Source organism: Zootoca vivipara, chromosome 9, assembly GCF_965207765.1.
Source record: "Zootoca vivipara chromosome 9, rZooViv2.hap1.1, whole genome shotgun sequence".
Taxonomy (NCBI): Eukaryota; Metazoa; Chordata; class Lepidosauria; order Squamata; family Lacertidae; genus Zootoca; species Zootoca vivipara.
The window spans coordinates 52,535,913-52,548,551 of NC_142592.1; the positions used below are offsets into that span (position 1 = coordinate 52,535,913).

The 12,639-nt window shown below is 44.4% G+C and overlaps 1 protein-coding gene and 1 long non-coding RNA gene across 4 annotated transcripts in view; one reads left to right on the forward strand and one right to left on the reverse strand.

The window, feature by feature from the left end:
* The window catches only part of SLC13A4 (solute carrier family 13 member 4), a 38,667-nt gene that overhangs the window by 15,138 nt on the left and 10,890 nt on the right, over positions 1-12,639 (forward strand). For all 3 annotated transcript variants that reach the window (XM_035128469.3, XM_088652253.1, XM_088652254.1), the window contains exons 5-9: positions 828-882; positions 2,563-2,602; positions 4,451-4,528; positions 8,126-8,316; positions 10,096-10,215. In XM_035128469.3, the coding sequence (XP_034984360.3) occupies positions 828-882; positions 2,563-2,602; positions 4,451-4,528; positions 8,126-8,316; positions 10,096-10,215 (484 nt within the window). The remainder of the gene's footprint in view (positions 1-827; positions 883-2,562; positions 2,603-4,450; positions 4,529-8,125; positions 8,317-10,095; positions 10,216-12,639) is intronic.
* On the reverse strand, positions 3-7,356 carry LOC148684637 (uncharacterized). Its single transcript, XR_015945895.1, has 4 exons — positions 7,182-7,356; positions 4,835-5,012; positions 1,870-2,059; positions 3-328 (listed from the first exon to the last, which is right to left on the reverse strand). It is a non-coding gene; the product is annotated as an uncharacterized LOC148684637 (long non-coding RNA).

Sequence of the window (12,639 nt, forward strand, 5' to 3'; positions counted from 1 at the left end):
CATGATAGTGACACCCACTTCTGTTCATTTATTTATAAGCATTTACAAACCGCTTCATGTTCCAAAAATCTCTAAGCAGTCAATGTGCGGCCGGTCTAAAAAACAAGCAATATATTATTATAACAAAAGCAAAAATCCACCCGAGGGGAGGGCCATCGCATCTCTTTTCCATGCAGGAAGCTCAGTCCTCTGACTCTCCAGGTAGGGCTGAGGGACAACCTTGACTGAAGCCCTGGGCGGCCCCTTCCAATCAATGTGGGCGATACTCAGTTAGGTGGACCAATGGTCCGACTCGGTCTAAGGCAACTTCCTGTGTTCCTGTGCAAAACTAATGAAACAGCAGTATAAAAACACCCACACAAAAGCAAACAGAACAGAAATTCAGAGGACTCGAGACTTGTAAAACTGGATCCAAACTGGGAAAAGTCAAGTCTTTATAAGATGTCTGGAGCTGTTCCACATAAGGCAGAGGGGAGGACATTTCACAGTGCAGGGGCAACAGCAGGAAATGCTCATTTTCTGCAGGTGGCTGCTGAATACATCAAGACCACCATGATATTCTGTAGGGTGTAGTGCCATGAGGATAATTTCCCTAGATGAACTAAGTGATCTTGCTGGCCTATATAAGGGTAGACAGTCTTTGAAATAACTTAACACTCTCTTATTCATTAGATTTTTTTTAGTAACTCATAATTATATTTATCTTAGTTATTTAAAAGTGCAGAGGGAAGGGTTGAAGGCTAAGTCCAATCCTAGCGTACAAAAATTCTGAAATGCATATAGGAGAAACCGGCGCCAACACTCCACTCCTTTTTCTCCTGCTGCAGGTCTCGGCGAAAAGCACGGGCAAACGTCCCTGGAGCTCTTTTTCATCAACGAGGAGTAAGAATGAAGCCCGTCCAGCTCTAATGGACATTTGAACCCTTTCAGGTCACAATGAGATAAAATATAAAATCAGGACCAGCAAATGGCATGATCACAAAGATTTATTTTATTTTAAGGGTTTTTAGATGTTAAGGAAATATATAATGGGATGTATAACATGAAGCAGACATGCTCAGGAATGGTTCATGACGGTGGTGGCTAGAATTCTGTGTTCAGAGTGGCATTTCATTTGTTACATATATTTAGGCACCATGCGAAAACATCCCCCTTTCCCCCAGCCTTTGGCGAATTAAATAATCTAAAACGGGGGGGGGGGTTATTCTTTTTATTTGTTACTAGCTTATGTATTTTGTGGGGGGGGGTTGTATTTTAAACCACCCTGTGATGCTTGGCTGTTTACACACTATACTTTGAAAGCACATTCAAAGCACACACCCCACACCCCAAACAATAATTCTGGGCCCTGTAATTCACCCCTCACAAAGTTACAATTCCCAGCAACTCTTAATAAACCTCAGACTTCTTTGAGGGAGGGAAATGTGCTTTCAAGGTATAGTGTGGATGCAGCCAAGTAATTTGCTTTTCTTTCACATCATTTGCTTTTTAAAAGAGCTTTTGTAGTCTGTCCATCGCCAGAAGGTCCCAGAGTGGTGAATGCATACATATGAATGCATACAGTCAGAATATACATTATGTATTTGTGGTGGCAAACACCGATTGGCTGGGCTGGTGTGATGACTTGGAGTGCTCAGTTTGCTTATGGAATGAAGCCATTTACAGTCAAGCTTCTCTGAGCACAGGGACAGTTGTCAGTTGGACTAAAACCTCTCACAGGTGATTGCCAAAGATGGGAGGTTGGAATCCTGAGAGATGCACAGAAGCTAAGGACTAGAGGATGTCATCCAAGCTCACTGGTTCCCCTTCCCATGGGCCTTATCCTGATTCCAAAAGCCCACTCTCCTGTTCTCTTTAAAGATAACTTACCAATCAGTGTACAGAACACCGGAAGCCCAGAAGAAGAATGAAGAAATGAAACCGGTCCTCCTTTCTCCCTCTCTCTTGCCCAGGCAAGCTCCTCATTCACCATACTGGTTCTGTGCAGCAGGCTAAGAACCAGAGCTAGGCAAACAGAAGCAAAGCTATGGCATCTCTCGTATTTCAACCTGTGGCTTTCCTGTAAGATAAAGAGGTGATGCTATGGACATATCTCTAACCTACCAATCTAGGGAAGTTCATATAAAGCTATGGTCTTCTTCAAAGAACCCTGGGAACTACGGTATAAGAGTTTATTATGTTGTTAGTCTCAGTGGTGGGGAAACTGGTTCAGGGAAACTCCTTCCCACCATGTCCAGCAACATTGGAAGCCCCACTCCACATGAAGCAACTGATTTCCCATTCCAGCATTGTAGTACCTTCTCAGAACTGGACAACACTTGGGTGAAAAGAAAAGCCACACTGTTCTTTCAGTGGAGATCTGGCTTGAACCAAGTCTCTACTCTGCCAGGAAACTCCTTTGGGCCAATCACTGTCAGCCTAGCCTTCCTTACTGGGTAGTTGTGAGCATAGAATTGGATGACCCCATCTGGAATGCCATATTTCATTTACATGGTATGCAATTGTACAGCGGCAAATCAACGTTAATTATCCTCTCTCTCTCTCTCTTTTTTTTTTTTGCAGTGCTACAACTGCCGACTTCAGCTCTCTGATGCATTCCAAGGTATATTTCCGTAGGCTGAATCCACTCTGTAAAATAACAAGTTGATTATACAGAAAGCAACACGGGATTGCATTGATTCCTTCTCTTTAATGTGTCTGGAGGAGCACAACAGAGGTCTGATGTGGCTGCATGCACAGGGCAGGCCTGTAGTGTGAATCAGGGGGAGACCAGAGGTCAGTGGTAGAGCCCACTTGCTTGGCATTCAAAAGCTCCCAGGTGCAGTCACCATCATCTCCAAGCAGGGCTGTGAAAGACCCCTGCCCAAAGCCCTGAAAAGTCACTGCCAATCAGTAAAGGGAAAAAATACCAAGCAAGATGGGCCGAGAGGGATAGTGAAGAAGATATTTGTTTGCCTTTTTAGGGAGAAACGACTTGATTTGAGAACAAAACTGACATATCTGGCCTCCCGTAAGGATCAGTGACCTGACTTGGTCTAATGCAATTTCTTAGGTGCCTTAAAATCTTCCTGAGGTTGTGCTGCAGTTTTACTTTATGCCGGGGGGCATCAAATGATTAATGGGGTGTTGTGGAGATGGAATGTGTCGGTCGTTTCCAATTCCCATGTTCACATACAAAACTTGATCTCTTAGTGCTTCATGACTTAAGAGATGGATATACGAATTACCCCCATTGAAATTTATCGTGTTTGAGGTTATGTAAACGCTCTCATAAGCAAGCCTTCAGGTACCACAAAGCTTGAGAGAGAAAGCCGGTTACACGATGCTTTTTATTGGGCCGGCTAACATTGCATTCACCTGGGAGTAACGCCTTTCGTATGCCCCCGTCCTTTGGGTCAAGCAGTGTGCATTAATGTGTGGGTAGATTGATTTACCAGTGGTCAGGGAACTGAATCCGATTCCTCCTGAAGCCTCTGATCCTAATGTACAGGGAAAGTGTTAACAATCCTTTTAATCCACTAACCAAACCATCCACGTGGTGATAACACATGTAAACAAATGGAAGCATTTTTTCTCATAGGCAGTGATTGCTCTTTGGAGATGGGGGCGGGCAGGAGAACCTCTCTTGTTGTGAGTAACCAGGTGTTTAAGGTTTCAGATGATCAAGTGACTACCTGATAATTAGAATACTTAACATTGGGTATTAGGTGACTACATAAGCAGTGTTTCTGTGAGGGGGCTGGCAAAAGCCGGTTTTCCAAAGAGTTGTACTAGCAAACACTTGAAGGTGGCTTAATCCTGTCCCCATTAGCACTCCACTTCTAGATCCCTTGGTGCTTAAAAGTAGAGATGCCTGCTTAGGTTATAATTTATACCCACATGTAGAATTCGAATGCAAAATGCAAACATACCTCCTGAAGCATGGGGAAGGAAGTAGCTTTTGAAGAGCAGCCAATTTCTTTGTACCTTTTCTATTTCGGGCAAAAGTGGAGAAAGGATGTGCTGATGTTGGCTGCCTCATGCCCTTTCCACACCTGAGAAGAAATGCCCTCTTCAGAAGCAAAGGGAGAGTCATGTGTCTTGCCATCCCATGCATTCCATAAACTTATTGGGCTCACACAATCCCTCCTCCTCCTCTCATGCACTTTGATTCGCCCACTGACTTCCTGGCCAATGTAGCTGCATGGTGTGCATTAAGAATAACATTTTATTTGCCCCTAATTGTTTGGTAAGTGTTGTCTTGACATGAAAAGACCTACTCTACATCAAAACTTATTTTTACTGGATCAGGCAGCAGCTTTGATAGTGTTTCTGTAATTGCACGGAATATTTCCGATAACATGAAATATCCACAGAGGAATGTCAAACTGGCTTCTATCCAACTGGTGTCCTGGAATGGCACTGAAAGGGTTGTTTTCTAATGAAGGGGGATTTCTCTTCCTATATATAGAACATGAACGGCGTACACATGATTGCCAACACAATTGGAACTGTGAGCTCCAAAACCAATGGGCAGCATCTGCCTCAGGTAAGAACCTTCTCCACTATTGAGAGAGACAATGGATGACCCCAGGTTCATTTATCACCATTGCTTGGAAAAAAGCAGAATATTTGATGACAGGGACTGTTTGTGTTTGTGGCCTACTTGCTCTGTTCCTGCCACTGCAGCTATGCAGTTCGAAAGGTGTCCCCAGGAGTCCAGGATAAGAACATTCAGCTTAGCATGGGAGCTGTCCAGCGCAGAGCCCCAGGGAGCACAGCAAGACAGATGTTGTTTCAGCGATGCTTTGGCTGTGCCTAGGCAGCTTAATCTGTATTGTGGGCCCTACTTTACCTGACCTATCTTCAGAGTCCTGATCCACAGCATGTGTCTTTAGAGCCCTGCTTCCTCCTCATACATAAGACTCGGGAATGTTTGAGATGCTGCCAGAGAAGCACTGTGCTTCCAGCTCTGTTCTCCAGCTCTTTTCCTTCACTTGGACACACTTTCACCTCTGTACCTCAGGGTGATCCTGCAGGGTACAAAGCAGGGTGATGAAACCAGTGAGGGCAACTTGCTTCTTCCAACCCTATTGTCATTTATTAAAGTGGGTAGTCACTTTATCTTGATCGAGGCAACCCAAAGTGACTTCTAAACAAGCAAACAGACAACAAACCCCCACATAAATACATTAAAACCAAAGGGGAAAAGAAATACATCAAAAACATCCCCACCCAGCATCTGACAGTATCCTCAAGCAGGGCACTGCCCTGGGTGATGATTTTGGAAGGGCTCTTGGTGCCTACTGACTCCCTTTGACCCTGGCAAGCACTAAGCTCCTTGTCCAAAGTTTCATTCATTTCTGGTCTGATCCCACTAGGAAAGTGGTGAGATATGCCACTACGTTTCATATTCATAATACTCCTACTATTTTTTAATATGAAACAGTCCATCATAAAGTGATATTTCCCTCAGTGTGTAGGGCTGGATCCTGACTTGGCAAAGTGCCCTGTTGCAGGGTTCTCCTGTGTTGATAACCCCACCCTTCTTTGACTTATGTTGCGTGTGGAGGTCCCCAAACTACCCCCCTAAATAACTCACAACATAGACAGGATTTAAGTTTAATGGTTTTTGGCATGAATTTGGCCACAACTTTATTGACTCCAAAACATGTGAGTGGTTGCGTAGGCATTGGTTCTCAACTGTCACCTAAGGACAGAAATGATAATAATAATAACTTGCCTTGTCAACACAGGGAAATCCAACCGGGAGAGACGGGGACCCGGGTGCAATGAACTCTCCCCTCTCCCTTCAGGCTCCCGGAGGCATCAATATGCCATCCTAGCCCCCTACCTTGGGGTTACGGACACAGCATAGAGCCCCTGTATTCCTGACCGGGATTTCCCCAACCACGCAGGCATAAACTTGGGGCTAACTTAATCAATAAGACCCTTTAATACAACCAAAATAACCAATGCCTAACCGCCAACCTTACAAGTTGTGACTATTTGCTACGCAGTAGGCGACAACCCAGATGGCACCAGCCCGAATACAGGCGACCAACAAAGTCATAACAATGTCAACACAAAGGCCTAAAAACAGCGGAGGGAGGATGGGGGTCAGAAACGCAGCCAAAGAGAAGGAAAAAACCAAGCATTTAAGTATTTATACCCCAGGGGCTTGACTTACTAAATTGATACATGCGATTATGCCCAACAACAGCCCATATCCAATCAAACGGTGGCCACTCATGCCCCCACCTTTGTCACAGGCGTGGTTTGCCAGCCCCCACTGCAAATTGTGCTCTCTATAATAGAGAACCCGCATTGTGGCTGCAACAGTGTTCCTAATTAGTCATCAGCACCAGATGATTTCTTTCTCATATACTATAGTGTCACTCTTGAGCATTGCGGAGAACTAAAATGGCAGCTGGAAGACTCGGTCACCCAGTGTTGATCAGACTAAAATATTTTAAAGGAGACCCATTTCAATGTGAGCCCCTGCTGAAGTGTTGAGGCTCATGTGGCGTTAGCCTTGGCTCGCGTCCCATTTGAGAGATGAATGTTAGATTGAGAGAGTGAGAGAGCAATTTCCCCAAGACCATTCCAGACATGATTAATTTTTAAGCAAAAAGTCTGCCAACTATTGCCCTGGACTTCTCACGTGACTTGAGGATTATGAGCTCCCAACAAAACCCGTCTGAACTGAATCTTTCCCGCAAGGCTGCGTGTGGCTCAGCAGCCTGATTACTGTTGAGCCTTTATTTCTGTCACTGACGAAGCAGTTTTCAGGGAACTGGAGAGGACGCCTGTTCTGAATCTTTCTAGTTCTTAGAGAAAATAAGTTGTCTTCAGAACACAGGCACCCTGGTACACAGAAAGCATATTTCTAGCAATTTTTTTTGTAATATCTGTTCTGTAGGCCTTCCTCAACCCAGTACCTTTCAGCCATTTTGGACTACGACTTCCCAGCCAGCATGGTAGGAAGGCTATACTAGGCAATCTGGTTGGGTTGCCTCAAGCTTACAGCTTGCTACCTATCCATTTTGAGGCAGCCTGATAGGAGACTTGGGTCAGCTATCTGCTCAGTGACTAGCAATGACTCTACTGAAATATCTATTGCAGATATTAATATCTTGCAGCTTGAAGGCATAGGCTCTGCATCTTACAAAATATGAAAATATGAAATAATTCCAACAGACCTAGAAGTAGAGGTCTGTCTCTCTCCACAGCCTGTATTCCAATCTGCATCCTGCCTTAGGCTATGCAGCTGTTTTCCTGGAGAGCTTCATTTACACCCTTACTCTCAGAGCCTGGGAAGAAAGAACTTCAGCCGCCACCCTTCCAAGATGGCGAATTTGTAATTCAGTATCTCTCCTGTGATCTAAGTTAAAACACCATGTCAGAGCTACCTGAGGACAATAACAGTTAATTATCAACCCATCAAGAAAATTCAGAGAGACCTTTCTGCTCTTAACTGGAAACTGGAAACTTCCAGTTAAACCCTTTCACCAATACTCAAAGCCATTCCCATTTCAGTGTGAATTAAACCATTTATGCTTAACAGTATCTGCCCTGTGACTTCCTGCAGTGCTGGTTGGTGTGGACTGCCCTGCATTTTGCTTTTAATTTAAAAATGTACACCCTGCTTTTCACAGTGTAGGTCTCAAAAAAGAACAAAAAAAAGGGAATAACTTGGCTGCAATATATCAAAATAAAAACAACATTTGAGAAAGATAAGAAAACTAAGGGATTTGACAAGGGGATGTCGAGATTCAAAAGGGAAGTGCTTAATAACAACGAAAAACTACACTCTAAAATGTACAAATTTCTAGACGAATCAGAGACGGATCAAGAGGTAAAAGATAAATACATAAACAAGTAGGAGCAAGATTTAGGTCATGGAATAAAGACAGCAGATTGGAAAAAATTCTGGGTGAAGAATATAAACTTTACGGCATGTTACACCATAAGAGGAAAATTTTATAAAACTCCATTATAGATGGTACCTGGCACCAGATAGGCTAGCGAAACTGAATAAAAAATACAAACAACAAATGCTGGAAATGTCAAAATAAGATCGGTACCTTCTTCCGCATGTGGTGGACCTGCCCAGAGATTCATAAATGATGTGGTTTCTTTACAGGCTCAGATCCTTGTTCTGCCACCTCAGCCTCAAAGTTTAGACCTAAGCAGTAAGCCTCGGTACCCAACCAAGCACGATCACATGGTCTGCAAGTGCCTCTCATTGAGCATCTCCTACGCGGCAACCATTGGGGGACTCACAACCATCATAGGCACCTCCACAAACCTCATCTTCCTGGAGTATTTCAACAAGTGAGTAATGGATGTGCAGTGCACATTTAGCAAGACCAGCGTAAGGACGTGGTCAGCTGGTGTGGTTACAAGCCATGGAGCTGGCTCCTATTGTGCCTGACCCTTATAACAGCACAGATAGTCCCCGTATAACAGATGGTGAGCAAAGACTGGGAAATAGTGACCTGCTTCAGGCTCCTCAAGAGAGAGCGAGTTCTTGCTGAAGTACACAATTGAACTGGTGGACTTTGTCACCGCTTTTTTAACCGTACCCTAGACAGAACAGGCTTCTTTTTCCATTTCTATTTACGCTCTTCTCTAGTTCTTTATCACTACAGGCTCTGGAATTGAAGGGGAGGTGGCGGCAGGGAGGGGGGGGATCCTTTTGTTTCTGGGACGGCTCCATCTGTTCTAGTGATTTGTTCCCCCTGCAAAGTAATAATCTTCCAAGTGCAACATCATTATGCTTTTTAATGTAGCAAATTATGTTAACAATAGATGGGAAATTAATGAAGCCAAAGGCATGCCTAAACTACTTCAAAAGAAAAACGATCTGATTTTATGAATATTTTCATGCAAATTTACTGTTTAACGATTAGCAAGAGGGGGGGGAAGAGAGGAGGGGGGAATAAAATGCCTGAGAGGGGGAAACAGAATTTAAGGACGGTGCTCTGAATTCCCCCTGCCCCCTCAAGATCTCTTATATGAGTTCTCCACAATGGAACCCATTGTGTTTGCTCAGCCAACCAAAGAGACAAAACTTGCTATCTCTCAGGTTACCCTGAAGGCCATTTCACAGATTACACATCCAAGGCTGAAACTCGGTGGTACAGCCCATGCTTGGCATGCAAAAGGAGCCAGGTTCAATCCAGGTATGCCTGGGAAAGAGTCACCAATACAGAGTGAAATTGACCCAGGTGGCGCTGTGGTTAAACCACTAAGCCTAGGGCTTGCTGATCAGAAGGTCAGCGGTTCGAATCCCTGTGACGGGGTGAGCTCCCGTTGCTCGGTCCCAGCTCCTGCCAACCTAGCAGTTCGAAAGCACGTCAAAATGCAAGTAGATAAATAGGAACCGCTACAGCGGGAAGGTAAACGGCGTTTCCGTGTGCTGCTCTGGTTTGCCAGAAGCGGCTTTGTCATGCTGGCCACATGACCTGGAAGCTATACACCGGCTCCCTCGGCCAATAATGCGAGATGAGCGCGCAATCCCAGAGTCGGTCACGACTGGACCTAATGGTCAGGGGTCCCTTTACCTTTACTTTACCTGACATAGAACTTATGTCAAGGTAGTTCTGCATAGCGACTTCCTTATCCTTCTGATGCTGGCAGGTGAAGACTTTTCATAGAATAATAGAATTGTAGAGTTGGAAGGGACCCTGAGGATCATCTAGTCCAGGCATCCCCAAACTGCGGCCCTCCAGATGTTTTGGCCTACAACTCCCATGATCCCTAGCTAACAGGACCAGTGATCAGGGAAGATAGGAATTGTAGTCCAAAACATCTGGAGGGCCGAAGTTTGGGGATGCCTGATCTAGTCCAACCCCCTGCAATGCAGCTGTCCCATATGGGGATCAAACCTGCAACATTGCTGCTATTAGCACCATGCAATAACCAACTGAACTCTACTAATCTTTTTGGGGGCTGTTCATTTGTTTACTTGGTTTTTTAAAGGCATCCTGAAGCAGGCAGTATACAAGGTGAACTTGAGAAGGGGAAAGCATCATATAAGTCCCTGATGTTGCCTGAAAAAGCATTCTACGAAGCGGTTGTGAGAGACCTGGTTTTTTAATTTCCTTACAGCCATTATCCCAATGCTGAAGTGGTGAATTTTGGAACCTGGTTCTTACTCAGCTTACCCATCTCCCTCATCATGCTTGTGCTGACCTGGTTTTGGATGCATTGGCTTTTCCTTGGATGCAAGTAAGTGGGGTCTGCAAGACCTTTGTAAGAGCTCAGCACAACTCAGCAGTAGAGCATATGTTTTGCATGCTTGGAAATTAAACAAAGGGTCTGCTGGTTTCTCTTTAAGATTTCCAGACTCAAAAGAGAGCAGGGCAATTAAAGGCACAGAGGTCCTGTCCTCTATTGAGTCTGGCAACCCTAACGGCAGAGCTCAGTGGAGGGAGAAGCCAGCCAACCAGCAGAGTCTCAGGGAAGAACTTGCCCTGGATCCAGAGTCTGTATACAAGGTTCAGGCCAGTCCTAAGGTTAGGAGTACAGTATCTCAGTTCATTTAGTCAGACATTCCAGGGGTCAAGAAAGCTGAGGGTCCAAGGTCACAAGAAGCAAGGTTTGGCCAGGAATGACAAGTGTTGTTTCCAGCAACTGACTGAGGCTGGAAACCCTGCGTAAGAAAGCTGGAGCCAGTTGGTTCTCATTAGGAGCAAGAAGGCTGGTCAGTAGCAGGTGGAGCAACTTTGCCTTCTGCTCCTTCAGGCTGCTGCTGCTGAGGAGGAGAAGCCGACTCCTGGCCCATGACAGCCACTAACTTAGCTTGCTTTAAAAGAGGATTAGGCAAATTTCATGCAGTAGAGGGCTATTGATGGCTACTAGCCATGATGGAGGCTAAGCTCTGGGGCCACTGTCAGAGGCAGTATGCCTCTAAATACCAGTTGCTAGGAACTGCAGGAGGGAAGCATACTGTTGTTCCCAGGTCCTGCTTGTGGGCTTTCCACAGGCACCATGTGCTTGCAAAAATGCAGCTTTGTTCTGGTTGACTGTTGGAGGTGCTCATGCATCCTTACTCCTCAGATGAAAGATTGGATGGCATCTAAGGTAGGACCTTGTCTGCTTTGGCACCCATTCTTTGTAATTCTTTGCCAAGGGATATCTGCCTAGCAACCTCCATGTCCACATGTTGCTGGCAGGTGAAGGTTTTCCATAGAACAATAGAATTGTAGAGTTGGAAGGGATCACGAGGGTCCTCTAGTCCAACCCCCGCAATTCAGGGATCTTTTGCCCAATGTGGGGCTTGTGACCCTGACTTTGTTAATCAATTCTATTTGGAGGTTTTATTTTTATTTATTTTTTAAAAAAACCAGAGCCTTCTATTCTTCAAGTCACATTGAGAACTATGCTAAATAAAGAAATAGTTTTCATGCTAGTACATGAATAGCTGGAAGATGTTAGAAACCTCTGGTTGCCACTGGCTTTTTCTGGCATTAAATATGGATCCATTCCATGTGCTTTACCATTCAGTCCCATAAGTTGTCTGTTCCCTAGCAAAAAAAAAGGTGGGGGGGGGGGCTATAGTAAATCAGAAATAATTTATAATCCCACGACAAGTCCTAACATGATCCACAGTTCTTTCACAAAGAGCATTTGCATTCCACATTACAGTTCCAAATATTCACTCTAACAAGGGTTGGTGTTTTTTTTAAAAAAAAAAAAAAATCCGTAAGGGAATTAAAGTGTTAGCAACCTATTATGAAACATTAGTGGATTCTGAGGCTCATTAATCTCTGACTCCTGCTTACTGTAGTTCATTCAGGAATATTTTCCCCTGGAAACCTGATGCTGCAATAGTCCAAGAGGAGGGAATATGTGAAGACACCAAAGACTATTCTTTCTGACATAGACAGTGGGTCAAATGTGTAGGACAAAGCAAGTGAGAAGATGGGGACAAGACGGTCCTCAAACAGGGTTTGTTTGAGCAGAAGCTTGATTCTAATTGTGACAGTGTTGGGGTTTGGTGACATGCCCCTGTGCCATCCTGGCATTGCCAGCATCAACCCAGTGTGGCTGTGGGCACTGTCATTTATGAGTGACATCATGCGCAGACCAGGGATGGGGAAGAAATTCAATTCAGTTCACATTTGAATGTGAGTTGACCTAATTCATAGTCATCCTTAAAAATTTGCCCTTCTCTGAATATTGCAATGCAGTTCTCCGGTCAGGTAAACACGTGCAAAAATGATATGCTGGGTAAACAGGGCATTAAAAATTGTGCATATGTAAAAACATGCATTATATTGAGGGAAATTGCTTGCAAAAATGTGTCTAGGAGAAGAAATGCATATAACTTTTCATGAGAACTTTAAAAAAAAGAACTTGCAAACTCATGGGGAGAACTAAATTTAAGGCTAGGAAAATGAGAAACTGAGTGAAACCAGAATTGACAGATTTGCTTATTCCTACCTCAGATTGACTTTGATAACAACAAGAGGCTTTGGAATTGCCACGAGGATACACGGGGCAGAGCAAGAGGTGGGGCCAGACCCCTTTAAAGAAGAAGGGCTCTAGCCCTTTGTTGTTTGCTCTGACCAGCAGTTGCTCTTGAGGGTCTCCAGTAGAGGTCCTTCTCATTGTCTGCTCCCTGACCATTTAAGTGGAAATCAAACTTGG